The sequence below is a fragment of the Uloborus diversus genome, chromosome 9 (genome assembly GCF_026930045.1).
Source record: "Uloborus diversus isolate 005 chromosome 9, Udiv.v.3.1, whole genome shotgun sequence".
In the NCBI taxonomy this organism is placed as follows: domain Eukaryota; kingdom Metazoa; phylum Arthropoda; class Arachnida; order Araneae; family Uloboridae; genus Uloborus; species Uloborus diversus.
Window position 1 is genome coordinate 73,602,974 of NC_072739.1, and position 26,191 is coordinate 73,629,164.

Genomic DNA, 26,191 nt, shown 5'->3' on the forward strand with positions numbered 1-26,191 from the left:
ACAGTTTTTCACTTCTCACGTTACTTCACTTCATAAATAATAATAATTTGCATTAATTTGCATAATAATAATTTGCATTAAATAATTGCTTTTCTGTATTTTTAGGTTATTCTTTATTGGTTAAAAATTACTGTTTAAGCTTTCTGTTTAAAATACTTTTCATACGCAAACTCAAACTAGTGCCATCTCACGGATAAATCAAAAACGTAGTAATTTAATGATAAATTGTCAAAATTGATCAATGTTGGATAGTACAATGATGAAACATCTTTAATTAAATGCAGTCAAGGGTCGAATTTTATTGACTCTTGCATCGAAGTTATTTGGAGTTAATGGTAGGTTTCATTCATGATTATTTTTGTGTTTGTTATAAACCTTTCTTCGAAAGAAAAAAATGCTAAGTTCCCGTAAAACTGATTGAGAACAAATCCTTTCAGCGATTAACTTTTGCTGCTCTAAATGGGAAAACATGTATTCTTAATCTCGTTGATTAAACAATTAAGAAAAAATGCGTGTATGTATTCATATATTTATATAATTTTGTTTTTTCTTTCTTAGTTTGACTCTTTCTGCATGGAATGAATTTTGTATCGCTTTATGCGCTTAGAAGTCTTACGTACCTGTAACTTCTTCATAGGAGCTTCATATTGTCTGGAAATAAAATTACCTCTTTTTAGGTACGTTTGAAATTTCTTTTTCACCTTGTGTACTTTAGAAAGCATCATGTGCTTTGCTTTTCCTGTTCGTGTACTGACATGAATTCGGAACTATTCATTGCCCGAAATAGCGTTCGTACCCAACTGCCAAATTGCAGTACAATGTTCGAGTATATATTTAGTTTTTGGTAGGATAATTAATGAGCTGTTGACACTTTTCGACAAACATTGAAGACTTTTGATGGGAATTTAATGCAATTTTTGTGTTATCTGCATTATTCAAAAAATTAATTATGTGAGAGCATCCGAGTATCAAATATGTGTTAATATTTTCACCAAGATTTTCCTCTCATTTAGCCTTTTGATTTCTTACTGCTTTGTGTTTGTTGTAGGTAACTTGTGTCTTGAGTGCAACATTCCACCTATATATAGCATTCTGTAATAAGCAATCTGTAAGTCAGGCTCACTCCACAAAACTACTAAAAGAGTATTTTTAAAATGAATGGATTTAGGAAGTTTCAAAATAATGTTAGTAACAAAAGATTGTTGTTGTTATTTATGTTTTTAATGAAGCTAGTAAAAAAGTCTTTCCCAAAAAAAAAAAAAAATAAATAAATAAATAAATAAAATAAAAACTAATAATAAAGGGAAAAGAAAAATGAAAATGAAGGATTTTATTTATAAAATATAGAAGCTAAAGAATTGAAAATGGAATATTTTATTCTTAAATCCATATACAGTGGCTCCCAAAAGTGTTCATATGCCTTGAAATTTTGTAGAAAAATCAAAATAACGCAAAACTGAATTCAAATAAGAAGTTCAATTATTTTTCACACCATTCCTATGCCATTCTGAATAAAACCCAGTAGTTTTTTTCAAAATATTGCCGTATTTTATTTTTGAAATTTGTCAAAAAACGATGAGACAGAAAAAATACGCCACAAAAGTCATCGTACATTGAAATATTTTCGAATAAATTCATGATTAATATTACCATATGTGGTTTTTTTTATTATTTTTGCATTGTAAAGTCATTTGCCTTTAAAATTTTGTTTATTTATTCCCCAATATTCTGCTTATTATTTTTAAATGGCAGGTATGTGTAGAAAACAACAAACACGATTCGAAATTAGATTTTTTTTCCCTCACAGTAGTGATAAATTGGTTTGAAATGTCTCTAAATTAGTTAACTTATACCATTCTATAGTGAAGTGCTTGATAAAATGCTTTAAAGACAAGAATAGGATCGAAAACAAGGTAAGAAAAGGTCAACTGGCAAAGTTAACAAAGCGTGATCGGAGATTTACAGTTAAAAAAATTATAAAAAATACACATTTGAGCTATGAAAAAGTTTCTGCAGAATTGAATAAAACATTTTACGTTTAATTTTCATCTAAAATTGTTCGCCAAGTTCTCTGATTAGCTGGATTAAAGGGGACATCTTCCCACAGAAATTTTCTTGTGCGTGCGAAAAACAGTAAACTTATGCTTTTCCGTCATAAAATCAGTGATAAATAAGCTCAAAATGTTTTGGAACAACGTCTTAATTATAGATGAAAATAAATTTAATATTTTGGATTAAATTGTTGCATAATTGTCAATAGAAAAAAAAATGAGGAATTTAATCTTAAGAACTTAGTTGGATCAGTTAATCAGGAGGGTGAAGGTGTTTTTGTGTGAGGGTGTGCATAACAGCATTAAGACTGGGAAATTTGAAATTTTTTGATGAAATAATGAATCATGCTGTTCATTTAAATATTTCAAAAAACAATTTTAAACTATTAGCCCAAAATTTGGCAATCGGAAACAACTTTGTTTTTTATCAAGATAAGCGATAAGAAGTACACGTTCGAGTTTGGTGCCTCAAAAATTGTCCTTAGACTTAGAAATATCTCCTCAATCGCCAGATTTAAACTTAATGGAACATATTTGGAGATATCTGGTGGCTAGATTACAAAAATACACCATTGAAACAAAAAGCGAACTAGAAACAGTAAGACTCGAAGTGGTTGAACACTTATCCAGAAATTGCATAAAAAAAAGAAAGAAAAAACAATGAAATCTATTCCCAGACATTTAAAAGCTGTTGTTGATACTGCATGATATTCTACTAAATAATAATTTTGTAAAAAGTTAGGTTATTTACTAATTTTTTGACATTTTTTCAAAGTGTACGAAGACTTTTGTGAGAAAATTTCCAGCACTTTTTGATTTTTAAAAAATTAAGTTTTAATGTTTTATTAACAATTTTCTTGCAGTTTTGTTAAAAATAGATCATAGATCTTATAATTAAATACGTATTCCGAAATATTAATTCTAACCAATGCATCGGGGCCTATTTCATTGAAAGTCGTAGGTGTAAAAACACTTTTGAGAGCCACTGTACTTTCCCGGATGTTCATTTTCAAAACATTTAGAACTTCCTTTAAAAGGAAATTCAGAGCTGTAATATTTATACTTAGTCATTAAATTTGATAGATTTTTTCATCTTTCCATACATTTCTAAAAGGGGGTAATTCCACTATAATGTGTGACATTTTTACGCTATTTTTTCTTTTCCAAGTTCTTTTAATAGCTCAACATCAAAAAATCAAGCATTGGTTAACATTATCGCCTAGAAAATCTCCCATCAAGCAGGGTGGCAAGGTTTTGGACACTATGGTAAAAACCCTGGTTTTTACAGTCCTCTCCGAAAGTGTGCAAAACTATATTTTTAGAGAAATTGTATTTTGTGAGAAAACATCAAAAACAGAATAAAATGTATTGGAATGTTTTATATTGAACATTTATTCAATGTGAACATGCAGCTTATTTATGCCGCTGATTTTAATCTACTTATTTAGAAGTTGAATTATTGATTAAAATTTCAATTTGTAGGCATGAGTTTATTTTATTTTACTTATTTATTTATTTTTTTGGTAATAGTAACCAAATTTCCATATGTTTTTGCATGTGTGCAAATGAAAGCAGGGTTGGCAAGGTTTTTAACAACGTTTTCAAAGCCCTTGTGTCCAAAACTATTTTTTGTGAGAAAATATTAAAAACAGAACAAAATGTGTCAATTATGTTTTTCTTTTGACTTGTATATATGAGTTTTTTTCCCCATAAACCAAATTTTTTGACATTCATGCATGTGTGTAAAAGAGTCCAAAATATAGTGAAATAATTTACTTAAATGCAATAAATTTATTTCTTGTAGTTACAGAACATAATATATTAAAAATATAAACTAAAAAAATAGTACAAGTTTTAAAAATATAAGTGTTTAATCATCAATTTCTTGCTTCTAAATATTACACATTTAATAAAATTCCTTTGAGTTATAAATAGAACTGAAATTAGTTGTCTTGGTAGTGTTCTAAATTTCCTTTCATACCTCTACCTACTGTTACATAAGGAAGTTTATGTAATAGAGTTATTGGCAACTTTTTAAGTAAAATGTTTTTTAAATAAACATTTGAGAAATTTTTTATCAAATACTCATTAATTAAACCTCATTAATATCTATATTTATGCATTAAAAATATTTCAGTGAATACGAACTGATTAGATAATACGCCTTTAGCATAACTTTGGACAGTTTTGGACGGTAAAAACACCTGTCCTGTCCTAAACCAGTTTCAGACAGTCCAAAACCCAACCCTGCCATCAAGGTATGACAGGTCAAAATTGCTTCTACGTTTGAACGAGACAATTGCCAATTTGATATTTTTATAGTTGGCATTATAATCCTAACTCCAGTGGATTAACCTTAAAACTCCAGTAGATAGAGTGAATTAAAGACCTTTTTTTTGTTTCTTCATTCTCCTAAGATTGCTGTTTTGCCAGTAAAACAATTAAGTTACCGGATTCAGTTCAGCCTTGTCAAAATAAAGCATTTCTCTGTATGTCAACCATTGCAAAAAAATAAATCAAATTATAAATAACTTACTGAATTTTTGGTGCTTCAACAATGAAATAATGCTGTCATGCATGCTGTGGTGCGAGTTTCATTGTTGGTGACGTCAGAGGCGTGCACAGAAATTTTGGGGCCATTCAATAAATTACTTTTACGGGCTGGTGCTATTGATTCTTAGGCTAGATATTGTTCACCCTTATGTCCTTCATAGATTTTGCCCCTTTTTTTGAAAATCTCTGACCCCTTTCAGGTCCGTGCCAACAAGTGTCCCATCTCCCGTTCCTGTGCACGCCCCTGAGTGATGTTGTAGCGTTACTTGACCAGTGATTTTTGGTGATGCAGCGGATATCTGGTAGCTTTCCTTTATCCGGCTAGTTTTTTTACTGTCCGGTATCCGGTGATATCCGATACGGCCACTCCACTCCGGACAGGATGTCCGTTAGATTTTTGCAGGATATCCGCCTGGTTATCTGGTACTGTTCGGGTTGTAATATGGTGTTGATGTAGAGGATATCCAGTGTATATGAGGGGGTTTAGTTGAAATTTTTCGATTTTTGTTAAACCTTTTGGATGATGTAATAACTTTTCATGTTTCATTCATTAATTTTTGCTTCTAAAACAAGATTAGTTTATGCCTTCAACTTCATACTAAAATTCTTCGTTATAAAATTAATAATTGATGATGACGATGTCGTGTCTATGATAATGTGCATTTATATGACTCCGAAGCTGTCGTAGACTGTCTTCTAAGCCGATGTTAAAAAGTTTGGCCTGGATTGCTGGACAGCTGACGATGTGTTGACGAGACAGTGGGATGTCATCTGGGCAATGAGGACAAAAGTTGAATTATTAATAAATATTAATTAATTTAATTATAATTAAAAGTTGATTATTAATAATTAAATTCCTATATTGTATCTTTAACTTTCAATGATGTTTTTTAGAATATTTTTTCTTCTGTAATAGGTTCATGTTGAACATTCTGTGTTCTTCGGATTTGTACATTTCTACTTCTCCTGATGGAAAAGAAGCATTCCAACGGCAAACCTCGCAATCATCTGACAGCTGCTTGCCATCCAGCTAATCATGCCAATCCACCTTTGGATTCAAAGTATAATATAGGTAAATTTGTTGGTGTTATGAATGCTTGTTTAAATTTATTTCTAATATCAACTTCATTCAATCAAAGTTGTTTTTGTCCTATAACTTTGTAATTTTTTGAAAAAGCAAAAATGTTTGTGAGGGTTTAAAAATTAGGTCTGGATGGGGAAGACTGCTTACAGAATTGAATCTTTGTTTAATTTTTAAAAAAATCTCTCCTTGAAAGATATTCTGGATGGGGGGGGGGGGGACTTCTGCCCTACGTAAGATTTAAAAGCTTTCCCTGAAAATTCAAAAATGTTTCCATCTCTCCCCCTCACCACCACTCATTTTCTTATAAAGTTACTCATATTTTTTTCTGTGCATTCTTGTCGATCTCTCTTACATATAACACAGAATAAACACGCGAAATGCATGAAGTTTTTTTTATATAATAATAGAAATAAATCAGTTTGTTAACTGATAAGAATTATATAAAATGATAGTTTATGCTTCTATGACATCATTATAAAAAGGTAATATAAAAAAACAATGAGTTTCAATTAATCATAATGCACAATGTTTTTATTGTTTGCCTAAACTAAGTATTTCTGTGATATAATCTTATAAGTCTCATAAGCAATTTTTTAGATTATTTTATTTGAAAAACAAAGTAAAGCTTAAATGGTGCAGAGCTCAGTACATCACAGAAGAGATGCTCACTCCTTACATCACAAAGTTTCAGAACAAATAAACCGTCTCCAATTCTGGAACCATTGGATTTATATTTTACATTTGTTCTGGACTAAAATAGGAAAATGTGGAAAGTTTTATCTTACACTTGGAAGATAGGGTTAGAATGCAGAAGAGCTGGTAGGTCCGAAGTATATTCTGCATAACTCCGATTTAACAATTGTCAAGAGACTGGAAAAACTTATCGTTAAAGCAAGAAAATATACACATTTAATGCAGTCGAATCCGGACTAGTGAAATGTATCATTAAACTGAGGTAATACAAATGTGACGACCAGCAACAGGCTCTGGATCCAGCTAGGCTGGTCCTCATGAGTTTATAAGTGGGTAGTTCTCAAAAGGTGGGAACAAACACAGACTTCAACTTTGAAGCTTCAACACCAAATAACTTTCATTTTAATTAACTCTAAAATTTTTGAGGTAAATTATAATGCTGTATAGAGACAAGAATTGACATAAATTATGGAAAAAAAGCTCTTCAAATGCCCTTAAAAAATATTTTCTTTGCTAAATGGCACAATTTTGGACATACCAAAACGTTAACTGAGCAAATGTACCATTAAAAAAAATTTTAATTATTTCCATACGTTTCAAAAAAAAATTAAAGGCATGAATCTTACACTGAATAATTTTTTGTTAATATTTTACACAAATAACAAAAGTAAAGACAGATTATTTACTTTGTAAACGATTTTAGAAAAAAATAAGTTTGAAATTTGATGCATGTCCAAAAGTTACGATCTTTACAATGCTATTTTTTGAGAACTAAGTATATGATGTTTTCGTTTTAAAGGTATTTATCGATCCTCAGAATCAGTTTTTAATTGTTTAAAAGTGTTTTCATAAGCTTTTATGCAGTATCTTAGAAGAAAAATAATTTTTCTTAAACATACATGTGAGATGTCCAAATGGCGTTACGATCTTGATGCCGATAATTCTGTCCGTTTATTTATAATTTTTTTATAATCCACTGTCTTCTAACATCAATAAAAAAGATTATTATGATGTTATCTTCTTTAATCCATAGGTATTTTGCATAATTAATACGTTACACATTGAACGATACATAAATTACAGTAGAAACATGGCTGTTTATGATCGAACGAAAGCCATTTTGCGCGAAAATCGCCAAGCAAACCTCCGTTGGCGACAACACAGTATACGATAAGCTAAAGGTTACCAGAGGGGGATTCCAGTTTGACAAATGTAGTTAATCGTCAGCTGCACCAGTTTTGGCGACTTTATCACCTGCACTAGCAAATTTTTTTTTTTTTCCCGCCGCTTTTATTATTTTAGATTTTTTTTTTTTTTCTCTTTCTTTTGGAAACATAATTTAACGATCTCCAAATAGAAATACGAATTTCTTTTTTCAATAATTTTTTTTTAGACATCGTTTTAATTCTTATGACATTAGAAAATATATTCATTATTAAAACTGATGTCACTTTTTACATTCTTTCTTAAAGCATATTTTGTTTATTTTTCCTTTAAAAATATATATGTCGAATTTATTTGTCTCTATTTTTATTCCTTATTTGTCCCAAAAAATCAAACTACAAGTTTGTATAATTATTTCCATGAAGCTTTTTTCTACCTTTCATCAACTTCCTCAAAATCATTCCAAAACTTTATTATATGTAAAGAGCAGTATGTATAGCCATTCAAGTACTTCATTACTATCCTCTTTATCATTAAATTGCAAAATTCAAAAAGTAGTAAATAAAATTTTCATTGGAAAAGTTAAAAATCAGATTAACAGTTGTCAAAAATGGTGAAACTTACATTATGATGATGTCCAAAATCCTACAGGACAACAATGTCCAAAATCTGTTACCTACAGACTGCTAATTTAATTTGCTAATTAACAATTTTTACAAATACCTGCTGTCTTTTCATGTTCATATATTGTGTTCTAGGTATGCATACTATAGAATAAAAGCAAAATTAATATCAAATTCGAAAATTTTTGAAATTGCTCAAAGTTAACTTTTTTGTTCCCACCTTTTGAGAACTGCCCAAGTCCCCAATGAAGATCAATGCCCCTCTTAAAGCTATCCACCCCCTTGCTCATTACCACATCTTTCGGTAAGCTGTTCCAAGTGTCCACAACCCTACTGAAGAAGTAATTTTTCCTAATTTCCATGTTAGCCTGAGATTTGAATAGCTTAAAACAATGACCCCCTCGTCCTGGTTTCTGTGCAAAAATTTAATCCATTAAAATCTTTCATTTTGATAAATTTGAACAACTGAATCATGTCCCCTCTGACTCTCTTTTGCTCCAGGCTATACATATTAAGTCGATTATCGTAGTCTAAATCTGAAAGTCCCCTTACAAGTCTAGTAACCCTTCTTTGAACCTTTTCCAATACAGAAATATCTTTCCTGAGATAAGGAGACCAAAACTGAACAGCATACTCAAAATGAGGTCTTACTAAACTCCTATATAAAGGCAGATGAACCTTCTTAGATTTATTTGAAATAGATCTATTGAGAAACCCAAGCATTCTGTTGGCTTTGTTACTTGCAATGCTGCACTGTTGACTAAACTTAAAATCCTGATTTATTAAGATACCCAGATCAGTAACGTTTTCTGCCTGACTAATGACCAAACCCTGTAAATAATAACTCGTAGGCTTATTTCCATGACCTAAGTGTAGCACTTGACATTTCCCTACATTAACTGCCATACCCCACTCATCCGCCCACTTAGTACTACGATCTAAATCCTCTTGAAGCTGTTTTACTTGTTCCTCATTCTCTATAATGCTCATAACTTTTACACTATCAGCAAAACAATTTATGTTACCAGAAATATTTTCATCAATGTCATTCATAAAAATAATTAACAGAAGAGGCCCTAAAACTGATCCCGGAGGAACCCGGCTTAAAACATCACTCCATTTAGAATGATTTCCTCTCAAAACTACTCTTTTTCTTCCTTCCAGTCAGCCAATTCCTAGCCCAAAGTAAAGTTTTTCCTCCTAATTTCATATTAGATAGTTTGCAGAGATACCTTATCAAAAGCTTTTTGAAAATCAATATAAACATCCAGGGCATATTTTAATGGGGTTTTTTTTGGGCAATTGCCCACACAGTCAAATAAAATTGGCCCCACAGTCAAATAAAATTGCCCACCTACATTTTCCTAAATTTTTCCATCGGTTATGTGTTTCTGTATATTTTTTATTTTTCTGTAAAAAAATAGAAGCGAGACCCGTAACCGTTCTCACAAGCAAAAGTTTTTTAAATAAATAAAACTATTAAACAACGATGTCTCGCACTCCAAAACTCATAGATGGCAGCACGTAACACGTAAACAAAGTTTTGTTGGATTGACGTCGGGTAATCTTCCGTAGCCATTTTTTTAGGTAAAAGTGGCCCCATGTGTCCTGTACAAAGCGTAGTCATTTGAAGCATTCATTTTTACACTCTCTATTATATTCTGAGTAGCAGTTGCATTCGATCGAGTATGCATGTATGAGTGCTAAAAGAAAATCACAGCAGCAAATTTCTATTAAAGATACATTTTTTGGTGAACCTAAGAAACAAAAACTAGATTCAAATTGTTCTAATGGTTGTATTATAATGAATGAAATTAAAAAAATTCAAAAACTTAGTGACTGTTTGAACTATTTTAAATGCTGAGTCACAGCGTTTAAAATAGTTCATTACACTCTTTACACTCAGCGTTCTTTACACTCTTTTCCTATCAAACAAAACGACCATTAGCAATAATTTCCCTAATTCCAATTTTCACACCCCAACTCTTTTTTCACAATTATTCAACTAACAAACTGCACATTTACAATGCCCCCCCCCCCTTCCGAGGAAGTTGGAGTTGCCCACACAGTCAAATTTCCTTAAAATATGCCCTGTAAACATCCACATACTTTTTGTTATCTAAAGCCAAGGTAACCTTGTCATAGAAATGCAATAAATTAGTAGCGCACGATTTACCTTCCCTGAAACCGTACTGCAAACTAGTCAACAGACTATTAGTTTCTAAGAAATTCGTAATCTTAAATTTGATCAAAGTTTCAAAAATCTTACAAACCACTGAAGTCAAACTTACAGCTTCCTGTAAGTCTGACTGGGCTTCTATAATTGCCAGCATTACCTTTAGACCCTTTCTTAAAGAGTGGCGTTATGGTAGCCAAGGGCGGCTATTGCTATATTTATGAGTTGAGCAACATTTTGGTGATATGCAGTATTTTTTCGACAAGTTTTACAAAGGAGGAACTAATCACTTCTGTCATTTTAGAGTAAAAAATATTTTTTTATATAGTATTTTTTACCAGAAAGAGAAACTGTTAAAGCAATCAAATATGGCAGAAGAATATGACTCACTCTTAACAAAATGACCATCAAAAAAAAAAATGATGTAGTAAAACATTCAAATTTAGTCTGCATTATTTATTTTATTACATTCTAGTTTAATTTAATAGAGTTTTCTGGTTTAAGTATATTGATGTTTTTCTTTATTATGAAGAATGACATATGCTGTTTTTTTAATCTATTGAATGAAAAAAAAATGTAGTTCTAATATATTTTCGTTACGTAATTATTTGTGATTGAAATGTTTTTAAGTTTCAGCGACAACTGCATTCAGTTGTGGAAAATACATAAATGTGTTCTTCATTACGATCCCTTTTTTGTCCATTCTGTATTTCATTTTTATTTTCTTTTTGATAGTAAAGGAAGTATTATAATCGTGAAAAAAAAATTCTCTGCAATTACAGCCTATTTTTTTATTCTGCTCACCCCTGTCTGAAAATTAAGTGGTTTTCTCGACCTGACCTCGCAAGCATATCAACCCAAGAACATATGAGCACCTAAAATATCTATTTTGATGAACTTCGAGTTAATCATCACACGTTTTATTGTGACTTCTGTATTTGCGTATGTATCTCACATAACTCAATAACAGTATGCACTAGAAGATTGAAATTTTGCTTGTAAATTCCAAATGGGGTCTTGTTGTGCACCTCCTCTCTCAATTGCATTCGAACGTTCCAAAAGAGGTTTTTTAAATGTTTTTGAGGCAAATTAGTGTCAATTTCAATGCAAACTTAAGTGTTGTTATGATTTGGCAACCACTTGGCAAAAGGTGGCCAAGTTTTAGCTATCATTATGGCGTGGAATCTGGAGATAAAATTTTTATTCAAGTAGTGTCCATCTATTATTTAATAGGTGTAAAAGAAAGTAGTGCGATGTTTGCAGCATTTTTACTTCCTTTCACAAAAAAGGAAGTATTGTATTAACGAAAAAATTTTCACTGAAAAATCGACCTTGATTTCCATTTTACTCACCCCCAAATGAATATTGAGTTTTTTTTTTTTTTTTTTTTGACCCGACCGGATAAGTGCCTAAGAACGTAAACACATGCGAAATATTCATGACGATTCTCGAGTTAATTACAACGAATTTTCTCGTCATGTCTATGTGCGTATGTATGTCGCATAACTCAAGAACGGTAAGTCCTAGAAAGTTGAAATTTGGTACGTAGACTCCTAGTGGGGTCTAGTTGTGCACCTCCCCCGTTGGTTGCATTCTGGTGTTTCTAAAGGGGTCTTTTGCGCCTTTTTGGGGAGAAATCATTGTTAATTTTGATGTAAACTCAAGTAGTGTTATAATTTGGCGGACACTTGGCGATATATCGCCAGTCTTTTGGTTGCCAACTTGGCGACAAATTTGGTGATTTTTCAAAAAAAATCTGTTTCAATTTGGCCACTGTTGGTGATATTTATTGAGTCAACTAATGAATCACATTAAAATTGCCAGTGTTGGGGAAATGACATTAAATTGGAGTAAAAGGAAGTCATGTGATGCACACACACATCAGCTCGTTTACTCTACGGCATGCACCTTCATGAAAATGTATGTTTCTGAATCGAGTGCCAGACTGTACTGATAGAATGTTTCTCATCCCACAGGTGGCGGGGGTGTGATGTCCGGGTCCGGGGGTGCGACGGCGGACCTGGCGAGCCTGTTCGAGTGCCCAGTGTGTTTCGACTACGTGTTGCCTCCCATCCTCCAGTGCCAGAACGGACACCTGGTCTGCACCACCTGCCGACACAAGCTCACCTGCTGCCCCAGCTGCAGGGGACCCATAGGTGAGTCTGAACAAACCAGATTATCTCCCCTTTTTTACCGTTGAATCTGCTATGCAGTTACGATGGTTCGAAAATAACGGTGGCGTTTGTACAGTGAAAGTGGTACTAAGGCGAAAAAATTCTGTATGGATCATTCTCTCAGAAACTCATTTTCATGTTCAAGTTAAAAACTTTAAGAATGCTTTTTGACTCATTCATGTTTTTAGGGGTTTAAATATTTTTCAATATAGAGTTCAACTAGATAATTGAAGGAAAGTGCCAATATTTTATTTAAAACATCTTTAATTTTAGTTTCAACTACCCAAATGGTAATTCCTTCGCTTGTTCCCACTGCAAGTAAAAAATAAGCAAACATTATTTATAAGCAAACATTATTTATAAGCAAACAAACAATAAGTTAAAAACAAATTCATTTAAAATTAATTTTCCATTAAAAACTAGTTCATTCAGTTATTTTTAACTTTGTCCCCAGTTAGTAGTGTCACTCCGTCACAACAGTAGATTTTCTTCCCAAAATTGCTACAAAATAATTTTTTTTAACACTAAGTCGAGTGACAGGAAATATCCAATGTTGTTTAGCGAAAAAAAAAACAGATTACAGAATACTTGTTTCAGAGTTTCAAGGAACCCCTTTTTCAATTCAAAGGTGTTATCTTCTAGATGTAAAGACGCCCAAGAATAAGTCTAGTACTTTGCAGCTGGTGACCCAAAAAACATGATGCAGTATATTTGCATCTTTAACTTGTTGGAATTTCGTTCTTGGAATTAATATGAAAACATAAAACCAAATAAGGTTTTTTGCATCCATCATTCCCTCACATCTGTTTTTATAAAACAATTAAGTAAAATAATCCAGAAAACTGAATAATCTTAAGCTACTTCCTCGCTTGAGGATATTTGTATGCAAATAAATTCAAATATCAGTTTGGCTTAACTACTAGAATGAAATTTTAATGAATTTGTCATTCCCTTACTGAGAATGATGCTTTTGAGAGGGTATAATGCATGCTATTTAAACAAATATATTTTAATTTTTCAAGACTTTTTTTTTTTTTTGTAAAGGCCTTGCCAATATCTATCTGATCCCTGCAAAAGGTTTCATTTGATTCCATCCACTTTCATTTTTATTAACTTAATAAGCTCAAAATGGTAAAAGTTCATTGTTATTTCAAGACTGAATCAAATGACTGGTAAAGACAGCAACAGTGTCATGTGATCTTCCGAATGCTTAAACTAAATTTCATTTATAATCATTTTAAATTCTATTGAATAAAACTAATTTTCTAACATAGGGGTTTTTCTATGTACTGTACAATGCAATTTAAAAACTACCTAAATTTTGTTTTTTTTTTTCATAGAGTTTAATTTAGTAGTAATTGCATTAATGACATAATTTTATTTTTATTAAATTAAAATAATACAAACAAGGAAAAATCGTAAAAACGCATTTTTTTTTTTTCCAATAAAAGCAGGCTTTTTTAGAGTAGTTTAACCAGAAAAGGCTGTCTGGTTTTTTGGCTTAGCTAAAACCTGACAGCCCTGCTACACCTGTTATTCCTTGCTAATAAAAAATCTTCAGTGTTATTGAAAGTTATTTTGTCTGGAAAATGTTCAAATAAAAACTGTTGAATCTGCCACACAGAAAGAAATGTTCGAAGCATTTCAGTAGAACTAGAAATGGATGCATTCATTCAATGGTTTCAACAGAGAGGAAGCGAACATTCGAAAATAGTTTTAGTTGAATCATCCAGTTAATCACCTTATAAGTGTGTAAGTAAGATTCCTATTTTTGTTTGTGCATGTAGAATAGTAAATGTTCTCTTTAAGGTATAGTTTCAAAATTAAATGGATAAAAGTATTTAGTGCAGTTTAACCTCGATATCTCGACTGTCTCAGGAGGAGAAAAGAATTCGAGAGTGAGTTTTCGTGTTATCAAGGTTTTGAAAAAATTACAGTAGTAACTCTCAGAATCACTCACACATACTCTATACATATATACTCTATACATATTTATGTATGCACTATGGGACCATTTTGCATCACGATTAACAAATTATTATTCAACATTTTACTGCATTTGAAATTTATTTGCATTCCTGTTTTGTTGTAACAATACCTTATATTAAGGCTGGGCACTATAAGAATTTCTACAGTGTGATGTACCAACCTCACATTGCGATGTTGCAATAAATCATGATGTGTAAGGGCTTATCTTTTTAAACTTTACTTAAACTTGCTTGTTTAAATGTTACAAAATATATACAAGATTTAAAAAAAATACATATTGTGCTAGATACTTTCGAGCAAATTCTAGCACTGGGCAAAAAATTATCAAAAAAAAAGTTCAAAGGGCAAGATAGCAATAAACATCGCAGATATAAGTTTTGGAATTGCAATGAACCTATTTTTTCAATGAAAACAAAAAAGATGTGAGATTATGGAAGCGAAATTAAGTATATTCCAGTCACATCTCGCATCTTCTTGTATTTAAATAAAAGCTCCTTGTAACACCTAAGTACAACATTTGTGTCTACAATTTCTGTTTGCCATCTTGTGCTTTAAACTTAACTTTTTTTTTTTTTTTTTGATGAGTGATGATATAAAAACTTTGTTCATCAACATATTTTCTGTTTTGAGCTAAAAAAGGAAAACTGCATGTTTTGGAAGAAGTGAAGGTATTTGTTTGCTTATGATATTTCCACCATTGTTTGTTTGAAAAGTTTCCTATAAGTAACTCTTCACACCATTGTTACTTAGTCACTTTGGCTTGACATTTGGCTAATTTAAAATTGTTGTGGAAAAATTTGAGATTAAAATGTCGGCTATCGTAGACAGGTGTTTACATCGGTGCTTAGGTTTGCACTCGCTGCAATACTGAAACATTGGTTTGGAGAAAAATTCTAAATCAGTTTAATAATGTGAGATGTACTTTTTGTAATGCATTCCCCAGCCCTACCTAGTATTCACTTATTTGACTGATTCCTAGATATCGTTTAGCTGGATTGTTAGCTACTTACGAACAAGGAGACTTCCTAATTTATATTTTTCAATCATTTTTTTCATTATAGTTTTTCTCACTAACCTCAAGGCCTGATTGCTGCACAGGCCGCCTGGGCCCGAGACCCCAACTTCCTAAAGGCTCCATTTTTTTTAAAAACTTATGCATATCATTAACAAGAAGTTCTGTCTAGAACTATAAGAGCCTACTTTCCCGTATACACATACTACTTTCTAGTACCTGATCAATATTCTCAAGAATAGCTAAAATCACAAATTGTTTTAAACATATTTTTTTATATTTTAAGCTAATTTCTAGGAATAAAATATTCCTCACTCATCTAAAAAAATTAGATGCGTAAAAAGTAAAAAAAATAATAAAATAAGAAAAAAACTAACAAATAAAATAGCAGCACCTTTTAAACAAAGCAGCTAATACACTTTTTTCCATTAAAAAAATTCTTTAACAGCTTTCAAAACGAAAAAATAATAATTAAAATTAATAAGCTAATAAAAATAAATATACATCATATCAACAAAAAAAAATCGTTTCTTTTTCCTCTGTTGCCAAAAATAATTTTTAAAATAAATTACTGCACTTACCAAAATAAATAAAAACAATAAAATGTCAACTTAAAGAAATAATTTTCATTGTCAAAAAAAAAGAAAAAAAATCGTTTGCGCATATTTTTACGTAGAAACATAAATGACTTGACGAAAACTTTAGCGTGAAAATAAAAAAAAGTCATATCAACAATAATTATTTCGCTGTTAAAACCATAGCTACGGAGTCGGAGTCAATCTCATTTTGGGATAAAGGAGTCGGAGTCGAATATCCAAAAATCAGAGTCGGTCATCTGTCCTCCGTGTATAAATTTTGGCCAAAGCTACGAAGTCGGGGAGTCGGAGTCCGATTAATTATCGGGCACAGGAGTCGAGTCGGAGTCAGGTGCCCCTAAATTCTCGGAGTTTGGAGTTTGGCGTCAAGAGCTGTTTCCAACAAAATTTGTTTGAAGTAAATCCGCCTTCAAGTACGGAATCTACATTGACTTTCAGTTTCCCCGTAGGCGCTAATGTTAAGGGATTTGAACTGTTCAAAATTGAACGGAAAACTGTTCAAATCAAAAAGATATGTTGTATACAAGTTTTTCATCAAAAGCTTTTTTATACAAAGTTTGTTTGAAGCAAATTCGCCTCACAGTTCGGAATTGCCTTGAATTTCCCCGTAGGCGCTAATGTTAAGTTTTTTTGAACTGTTCAAAATTGAACAAAAAATAGTTCAAATCAAAAAGTGAAATATGGGAATGAGGTGTCCTCGCCGAGATCTTTCGAACAAAAAAAAGTTTGTTCGAATCGGACTATTCATTCAAAAGTTATTAGGGGGAGACAGACAGACCGACAGACATTTTTCCCCATCTCAATACCCTACTTTCCAATTTTTAATTTTTCGATATTTATTTAATTATTTTATTTATTTTTGACTTTTTTTGTTTTTTGCGATATTTTTAAGATGCATTAAGCCTTCTTGCTTGCTTTTTTCTTCTTTTTCTGACTTTTAATGGGAAAGTAGGCTAAAAAGTCATGTATTTTTTTTTTTTGAAAATAATAAGAAATAATGATTTATTTATTAAAAGATACCTGTTTTAAATATTGTTAAACATTTTACATTGACTTAAAGTGATAGAATGCAGACGGGGGTGGGGGGCCTCCAAATCATTGTCGGACTTGGGCCTCACTTTCAGTTAGTTGGGCCCTGACTAGCCTGGTGGTTTTTATTATTGTGGAAAGCGAGGGGTACTGAATGAGATTTTGAAATAAGCAGCAATTTCATTTTCTTTTTTCATTCACTATCTTAAAATTTCTAATTTTACCTTCTACCAATAGCCAGATTCCTAAACTTTTTGGCAGTCATTTTGGAGGAGTTAAAAGCAGAATGAAGAGGATAAAGAACAGCATTTTCCATTTTTGCTTAGAAACTGACAAAAAATCCACTCCTGGCCTCAAAATGGACAAAATGTTCGGAAGAAATGCACAAAGAATCAAATCTTCGGGAAAAACACTGAGATAAAAAGTACTACAGCACACTCCTTATACCCACACTCCCTTATTATTGGGCACCAATCCCCTAATCTCAAAATTTCTCTCAAAAAGGATAAAAAACTACAAGTAATTGCCTCTAAAACTGGTTCTACTACAAAAATTGCCAAAGAAAAATTGCAATTGAAACTTGTTTCTGTGCAAAAAATTTGATATATCAAGGGATTTGAAAAATAAATTTTGAGATAATTGCGGAAAATACATAGAAATTTTTATGAAAAAGGAAAAGGGATTTGTTTTCTTAGATATCAAGGGTTTTGAGATAAAGAGGTTCGAGATATCAAGGTCTAACTGTATTAGAGCTGTAATACATTATCTATTTTGTTTCGTATAATCATTAACACTAGAAAGACTCAAAATTGCTGTATCTAGAAAGACTGAAGGGGGTTGTGATTCCTTTTCTGATTATTGGTTGTATTCTTTGCAAATTTCTTCCTGAGGGAGTCCACATGCCCTGCACATCTTCTCTAATGGCTGAATGTATAATAATTTCAGTGATGTTACCTCTACATTCCAAAATGTAAATCTCTTATGAAGAGCAATTCTTACAATTGACTTGTAGGCAGTATTTCACGTTTGAAATTCCAGCCAACTAAAATAATAACGTCAGAGTAAAACTAGAATGAACAGCTCCTTTCTTTGCTACTGCAAGTAAGAGTTAAGAACAATTTATGATTTTTTTTATTGTAAACTATCTCTGGGGTTGCTGTAGCCCCGCATGTCTTTCTAGGTATAAGGTTCAATATTTACACTGCTATGAGGTCAGGACTTAATGATATTACATGCATTCAAAAATATGGTTACATTTTGAAAAGTCTGAAAGTTCCATTATGTTTAGTTGGTTAATTTACTGAACACCAAAGTATGAGGAGAGCCACACCTACAAAGGCCCCTCTGTCTTTCTAGTGTTCAACTAAAATAAAAAAGTTGTGTATGTATGTTTTTTATTTCTATATTATATTTATGATTCCATTCCAATTCTGATGCTTATATTTTATATTTCTAATCATATGCAAAAAATCATTGCTAGGTAATATAAGAAACTTGGCCATGGAAAAAGTGGCGACAACTGTATTTTTTCCTTGCAAATATTCTGCTGCCGGTTGTAAGCAGCAACTCATGCACACTGAAAAGACAGACCATGAAGAGCTCTGCGAATTCAGGTGATGAATAACTTTTCTTATTCTGAGCATCTTATTAAATGTCGGGTGTAATAGGGTGTATATGTTACCGTTAAAGTATATAATGCAGTTATTTTATAGAATACCTAGTTATTCCATGAAATAACTGATCGTGTCCGTTAAAGTGTAATATGTTATTAATTTGACACTTTAACTAGTTATTCTATGAAATAACTAGGTATTCTATAAATTAACTAATGAGAGACAGTTAAAGTGTAAAATAAACAATTTATCTAAAATGAAATAACTAGTTATTCTATAAATATACTAATGATAGACAATTAAAATGAAAATGAAGCAATTCATCCAATTTAAGCAGCTTATAAATGGTATTTATGGACGCGTACTGTAAAATCATTTGTTACAACAAGAATTACTAAAATGACACTTGGAATTACAAAGAACATTATTTAGAAACAAAAACATTTTTTGTTGACATACTGGGTTTTACATGAACATTTTGTGGGTAACACAGTGGTGGAAGGTAAATGTATTTATCGTGCAAGATATATGATATAGATTGTTTTACACATTAACGGGCTGCAGATCGTTATTCTGTGAAATAACTAGTTAAACCATGAAATACAAGAAATTTTTACACTTTAACGGACACAATCAGTTATTCCATGAAATAACTAGGTATTCTATTAAATAACGGATTTCATGTTTTAATCGTAACGTATACAAGTTGTTAAGTTTTTGTATTTTGTCATAAGTTTTTGTACTGAAATTTTAAAGCATCAATTCTTTCTTAAATATAGTTGTTTTTGTTAAGTAACACAAGAAAAAGTGCTTTACTTTTTGTGTCATTTTTTAAAAGGCTTTAATTTTTTTTCATTTTCTGGATTAAAAAAAAAAATCTTGCCTGTTTGTAAAACAAAGGAAATTTATCAGCTGTACTGACTTGTTTTTCAACAATAAATTGACTTCATTATTGCTTACTTTAAGGCACTCCAATGTGACAGGCAAAATAAGGGTGTGAGAGGAGGTTTGGCAACAAAAGAGGAGAATGAGCTGACCTGAACTCGGACGTGTTTGGTTTTATGTTGCATTACGCCCATTATATAATTGATTTTTTTTTTTATCTGATTTTCCAGTCTAAGTAAAAATGCTGGGATTAAAAGAAAAATATATTGATTCTTTGTCTTGGCTCAGAACATAAAATTCTAAAAAGGACCTGTCAAAATTATTTTCTTATCAAGTCCCATTGCAGACGTGCCAACAGCTCCACTTTTGCGAGGTTTCTCTGTTTTTCAATCCTAACTCCATTGATATGTGTGAAGTCCAGAAAACCCTGCTGTCACTCTCGTCATCACAAAACTTTCGCAATCTTGATGCACGTTTTTGAGGGCGTCATGTTATGAAGGGCTCGTCAATGAACTACAATTTGTTGGGGTCGTAGTGCTCGTTTTTTTGCAATTGTCCAAGAAGGACTCTGTTTTTTTTTTTTTTTTTTCTTTTTCCCTTTCCTGATCGCATAGTTTCACCTTAGATTGCCCTGAATATTGTCTTCTTGGCAACTTCGATTTCCACATTGAATGTGCATGTCACTGGAAATTGTTTCCTGTGTTTTGAGAGTTCACTCCTTTTGTATCGTGTAAATATTGGAATAATTTGTGCAGTACAAAGGTGCATGAAATCAATGCATGTTAATGAAGATCAGTTGATTTTATTTTCTATTTTAATATAATTTCTGATTTATTAATTTTTTTGTATAAACATGCCAACATTGCACTTCTAAATTGCGAGACATTATTATTTTAATAATTAATGAAATATTTAACTTTTTAGATGCATGCCGTCCAACATTGAATATCTACTTTGCATAATTTTGTTTACCATGTTTCAGACTTCAATCCTTTTGCATCTTATACTTATTTTAATGTGTAGAATTTTAGATTTGCTTATTTTTATCCTAATTATCAAGAGTTTGCTTTTTGTCTTTCATTAATAAGTACTATTTCTATTTTTTTGAGAAAATATTGAATTGTAAAAGAATGAGCCTTTAAAAATATATTTCTGTTGTATGTTTTAACTTCTTATGTGACTTATGACCTTGAACATATATTTTCTCTCATAACTTTCTACATGTTGAGCAAGAACTGCTAGCCACAAAATAAATAAACAAATAATTTTAAAATTAAAATTCTTGGCATAACATGCCCTTTGATTCTTGGAGCTACCAAAAGATTCCATTCATCTCTCATAAAGTCATTGATGTGCAGTTTGTACTCTGATTTTAGACCTGCAAAATAGCGCTCCTCTTAAGCCTCTCTGGAAGTTGGCAGCTCTGTGATTGAGAATGACCCCTTGATGGAAGTCAATTAGCTAAAACCTTTATTTCATAACATTTCTTTTAATTCTAAAATAAAATTTCCCCCACTAAAACATACCTTAAATGAAAGTCATCGGTTAAATTATTGATAAATCTTGCTTACAACAAGGTTCCATTCTTACCTGGTTTTTTTCAATGTACTGCAATGTGTGTTCTGGAAGGTAAATTTAATGGTAAATGTTATTTGCTTGAAACTTCTAAAATTTTAATTTCATTTTCAGGCCTTATTCATGTCCTTGTCCCGGTGCTCAGTGTAAATGGTTTGGCTCCTTAGATCAAGTGATGCCTCATCTAATGCATTCCCACAAGTCCATCACAACCCTTCAAGGTAAGCAGGATTTTTATTTATTTATTTGAAATGATACTACATTGGCTTTTTCATGCACATTAAGTTTTTAATTATGAATGCATGAAAGTTGCATGCACTCCTCACCTTCAAATAATAGCACTTAGAGGAAATTCACAGACAATTGCCAATGCTCTAATTTTGGAAAAAATATTGTAAACGCTTTCTATAATGCTCCACATTCCCCGGCATGCAATCGGTGTTGTCCGTAGCTTACACAATACTGCCAGGTTAGATTTGCCCCTACTATAATGCAAGAATGTTTGTTTTTAATTAATAAATTTATTAATGTTATTACAACTGGCCACTGGGTTGTTTGTTTAAACCAAGTGTTTTTAACTAAGTTGTTCTCCTGCAATTTTTTTCATAAATTTTAGATATTCTTTGAAAATGTAAAATCCAATTAATGTAAAGTAAATAGCAAATATTTATAGATAAATTACAGATTAATAAATTTGCAAATTTTTTCATTATAATTTTTAAATATAATGCAAGTTTACAAAATGTTTTTCTTTCTTTTTTTAAATCAATGCAACACTTCTAAGTAATGCAACTTTTCCTATTTAGCATATAAATATACAAGGCTGTGCTTATGCGATGATTTTCTAAAATTACATGTAGAAAAATTCCAAGTAGTTTGTTATCTTTATTTATTTATTTCATTCTTTAACATTTTAAAATAGCCCCAAAAACATATTTCTGCCCAAACTTCATTTTACTGCCTAATTTGCTAAATTAAGCGTTATAGAGATAAATCATGCATCATTGAAGCAATTCGGATAATATATAAATGTTAACTCTGTGGAGTATTTAAATGAGAAAAGAAAAAAATGACTTAAACAGTCCTAAAAACACTTAGAGTAGAGCAGGCTAAAATTGATCTAATACCTGTACATTTTTCGGCATTCATGATAGACAATGCAGTCAGAGCAAGAAAAAAAGATGTATAAAGTGGTGAAAATAGAACCAGTGTAACTCTGCTCTAATAACAAGATTTGATGCCAAATTTTCACTTTTCAAAGAACCTTTTGGATAGAAAATGATAAAGGACTTCTTTGTATTAATATTGGAAGAATTTTAAACATTAGTTTTTAATACAAAGTTTTTATTAATGCATTATTTTTATTGTAAAAAATAAGGCATACATTCGACTAGGAAAGGATTTCAAAACTTGTCTCCCCCCCCCCCCAGGTTTTTAATTAAAATGATTTTATTTTAAACAAAGAATTAGAATTCCTAAATGCATTAAACTGGAAAAAATAATGTTTACAATGAAAAACATAATTTATTAATATATATAACCTATTTTAAGTATTCCACTGATACATTAGGTAAATTTTTCTCGATTTGTAATTATTTTTTATCTTTGAAAAAGATATGTGTTTATCTTTTGATTTTTAAAGTTGTGTAACGTACATCAGACTTGTGATTCATTTGTAGATACTAAAAAATATGTTCTGTGCTTAAAATACAGTCAAACCTTGATATCTCGAATTTGAAGGGAGCATAAAAAAAATTAGAGTTATCAAAAATCCTTGGGTAGCTGGGGTGTGTTGGATAAAGTGCAAAAAATACATGTCTCTTTGAAAATAAATGCATATATTATTCACAAAACACTTACTGATACATTGAATCATTTAAGAAAAAATCAATGCTGGTTTACTTCAAATTCAAGTCTTTTTCTCATTCCACTACAATTTCTAAATGAGAAAGCGCTCTGAAAGTCTCTTCTGTCATATGTGGACGGGATTCGATGAATCTTCGTAGCACATCAGTAGCGGATAGGGCTTCTTTGTCTGTAGGTTTTTTTTTTTTTTTTTTGAGGATTGCAGATCTCTTCTTCTTCATCCTCTTTGGAAATTGGATCGCCAGTGATTATTTGAGAAAGAATTTCGTGGTCTTCCCATCGACCACATACTACAACTTCTTCATCAACGTTTAGGAAGTCTTGGAATTGCACTTCATTTAAATCCAAACGTTCGGAAAGTCGTCCCCAATCTGTTCTTGACACACTCATTTCAGTTTCATCATTTATGTTGCATACGGGGACATCCTCTTAATTCTTTACGAATCCAGCTTTCTTACAGCAATTTCTGGTGGTTGAGGAAGTTGCACAATTCCAAGCTTTGTCAGTCACTCGATGGCTTCTAATATGGTAACTCCAGAAGGCTCGACTCCTTCTTCAATTCCAGCCAAAAGTTTTTTCACAACTTGATGGCAATATTTGATCTTAAAGCTGTGAATGATCCCTTGATCAAGGGGTTGTAATTTCGATGTCGTGTTCGGGGGAAGAAACTCAACCTTTATGTAATCTAATTTCGGGATTATGTTGTGGACTATGCAGTTATCAATGTACAGTACGATTTTACGTTTTTCTCTTTTCATTTTCCTTTCTAATTCTTTTAGCCGATTTTCAAAATTTTTGGAAGTCATCCAAGCTTTACAGTTAGAATCGTAAGCAAAAGGAAAAGATTTCACGCCTGAAAAACACCTCGGTTTAACTGATTTTCCAATCATTAGAGGCGGTAGTTTTTCAGTCCCATCCATGTTGGCACAAAGCAACAAAGTCAATCTTTCTTTACTTCTCTTGCCTCCTTTGCTGGCTTCTCCTTTTATAGCCATGGTTTTATCTGGAGTGCATTTAAAAAAAAGTCTGGTTTTTTCAGCATTAAACGCATTTTTTTCATCATAATTTTGCAGGATTAAATGTAGTTTTTCTTTAAATTCCACGTAGACTTCCTCATCAATCCTTGCACTTTCGCCGCATACCTTAAGAAATTAGACCTCAAGATTCAGAAAATTTTCAAGTGGCCAATGGCCACTAGACTCAAAAAACTTGGTGGCCACCAGTTTTACCGGGTTTTGAAAACAGCGCTGTAGTACAAGAATGGGGGGGGGAGGGGGTTTCAATTTGTATTTTTTGAAACAAATATTATGAAAGTGATGTTAAAGGAATGCTAACAAGAAATATAAATTATATTAATCATGGAAATATAAGAGGTATTGGGTGAAGGTTGGGAGCTCCTGAAGCAAATGATTCATTCCACCCATTTTAAAGTTTCATAAGAAAAAAATAACATTAAACCAAAAATAAAGTAGTGTACACAGTACCATGGTCCCACAGTGAAAACAAAAAGTATTTCCCATAAAAATAACAACAAATTCCTTTAAAATCTTTTTGTAAATCATTGCAAACGCCATGGTAGTAAAAATCAACAGGCACTTTTCAGGTAACTAGTTTAATGAAAAGAATTAACTGTAAGAAAATTAGCACGAAGGGAATCGAAAAAATATTAGATAAACATATGATTTGAATTTTTTCAATAATTAAGATTATTGTTTTTTTTTTTTTTTTTTTGGCATAAAAATAATTAACTACAAACCTTCTCCGGTAATAAACAATTTGGCATTTACCAAGAATATATTTCCAAAAAAGTAGAAAAACATTCTTTTTGCATTATTTGAACTAAGGGTATGACCAAACATGGCGACTACGATCCATACGCAGCATCTCCATGTTAGGATGACTATAAAGGAAAAACGATCAAAGGACTGGCTATTTGGCTTATACAGGGTTCGTACGCTCCGGGAATTCCGGGAAAACCGGGAATTGTCAGGGAAAATGACACTGTCAAAAATGTCAGGGAAAAGTCGGGGAGTTTTCAAATTTTGTCCTCCAAAAATTTTTTTTCCATTTTTTTCCCTAGGAATTAACTACCATGAGATCTAGTCTTCGTTTTTATTGTGATTTCACGAAAAAAATTGTAAATTTTTATCTAAACCGACGCTGGCACTTAAAAACTGCGATCGAGAAATGAACGTTTTTTTTTTTTTTCACAAAGAAAAATGCGCCAAAAGATCGAAGATTTTCTTACATGGAGTCAGTGAGGGGAACGCATTTCTTTCTATTGCCTAAAGTTTTAGATGGGTTGCCACAACATTCTATTCGGTTCAGGGTTCGTACGCTCCGGGAAAACTTGGAATTATCATGAAAAATGACATAGTCAAAAATGTCAGGGAATTTTCCAAATGTGTCCCCAAAATTTTTCTTTTCCCAATTTTTTCCCAGGGAACTTGGTTTTATGAGATCTAATCTTCATTTTTATCGATGTATTTAAAAAAAATTGTAACAATTTTAAAGCAATGAAAAAAGTGGCGACCCAAAAAATCTTCAGCAGCCGCCATTTTTGGCTCTCAGTAGTTCCCAAGGGAAAAAAAATCAGGTGAACAGCAATTATGCACAAACTCAAAAGGAGAGAAGACAATTTACTGCTTCGGAAGCACAACCTGTAGATGGGAAGATCGATCGGGGAAAATAGTTTTTTTTTTTTTTTGATCGGAAAATCATTTCAGCTACGTGTGAAACGCAGTCGCCATCTTTGGTCATTCACAAGATGGATGTAGATACGATCCTAAAATGCCTAAGTTTCTAAAAACAAAGCAGAATTGGATGTTTTCTTTAATTGAAAACTGATGAAAATAACAAAAAATGATCTACAAATTGTTTTTCTATAGTTATTTAAAATAATTTTCTTGAGAAATAAAAAATTTTGTTCTTAAAACTTAATCTTATCCTCACTGCCTCGGACGCAAATGTGATAAAAACTTTTCAATGAATTGTAGTTTCATGAAGATTAATTATTTTTTAATTGTCTTCATGCGACAAATTAAAAAAGTTATTTCTTATTTTTGGGCATAGCCGCCATATTTGGTCATTCCCAAGATGGAAATACAC

General features: G+C 31.7%; 1 protein-coding gene across 1 annotated transcript; it reads left to right on the top strand.

Annotated features, from left to right (window-relative positions):
* The first annotated feature begins 196 nt into the window (after positions 1–196).
* On the top strand, positions 197–25,186 carry LOC129230318 (E3 ubiquitin-protein ligase SIAH1-like). The gene is made up of 7 exons (XM_054864717.1): positions 197–335; positions 559–677; positions 5,521–5,676; positions 12,321–12,500; positions 18,625–18,757; positions 21,332–21,438; positions 25,164–25,186. Exons 3-7 carry the CDS (start codon positions 5,574–5,576, stop codon positions 25,184–25,186), a joined length of 546 nt encoding a protein of 181 aa, XP_054720692.1. The 5' UTR covers positions 197–335; positions 559–677; positions 5,521–5,573.
* Positions 25,187–26,191: the final 1,005 nt, after the last annotated feature.

Bases quoted from the DNA above. Each gene is read 5' to 3' on its own strand.
- LOC129230318 (XM_054864717.1), top strand. From the start codon at position 5,574: ATGGAAAAGAAGCATTCCAACGGCAAACCTCGCAATCATCTGACAGCT. The intron at 12,501-18,624 runs GTGAGTCTGAAC...AATCATTGCTAG, and splicing joins CAGCTGCAGGGGACCCATAG to GTAATATAAGAAACTTGGCC. The intron at 18,758-21,331 runs GTGATGAATAAC...TTTCATTTTCAG, and splicing joins GAAGAGCTCTGCGAATTCAG to GCCTTATTCATGTCCTTGTC.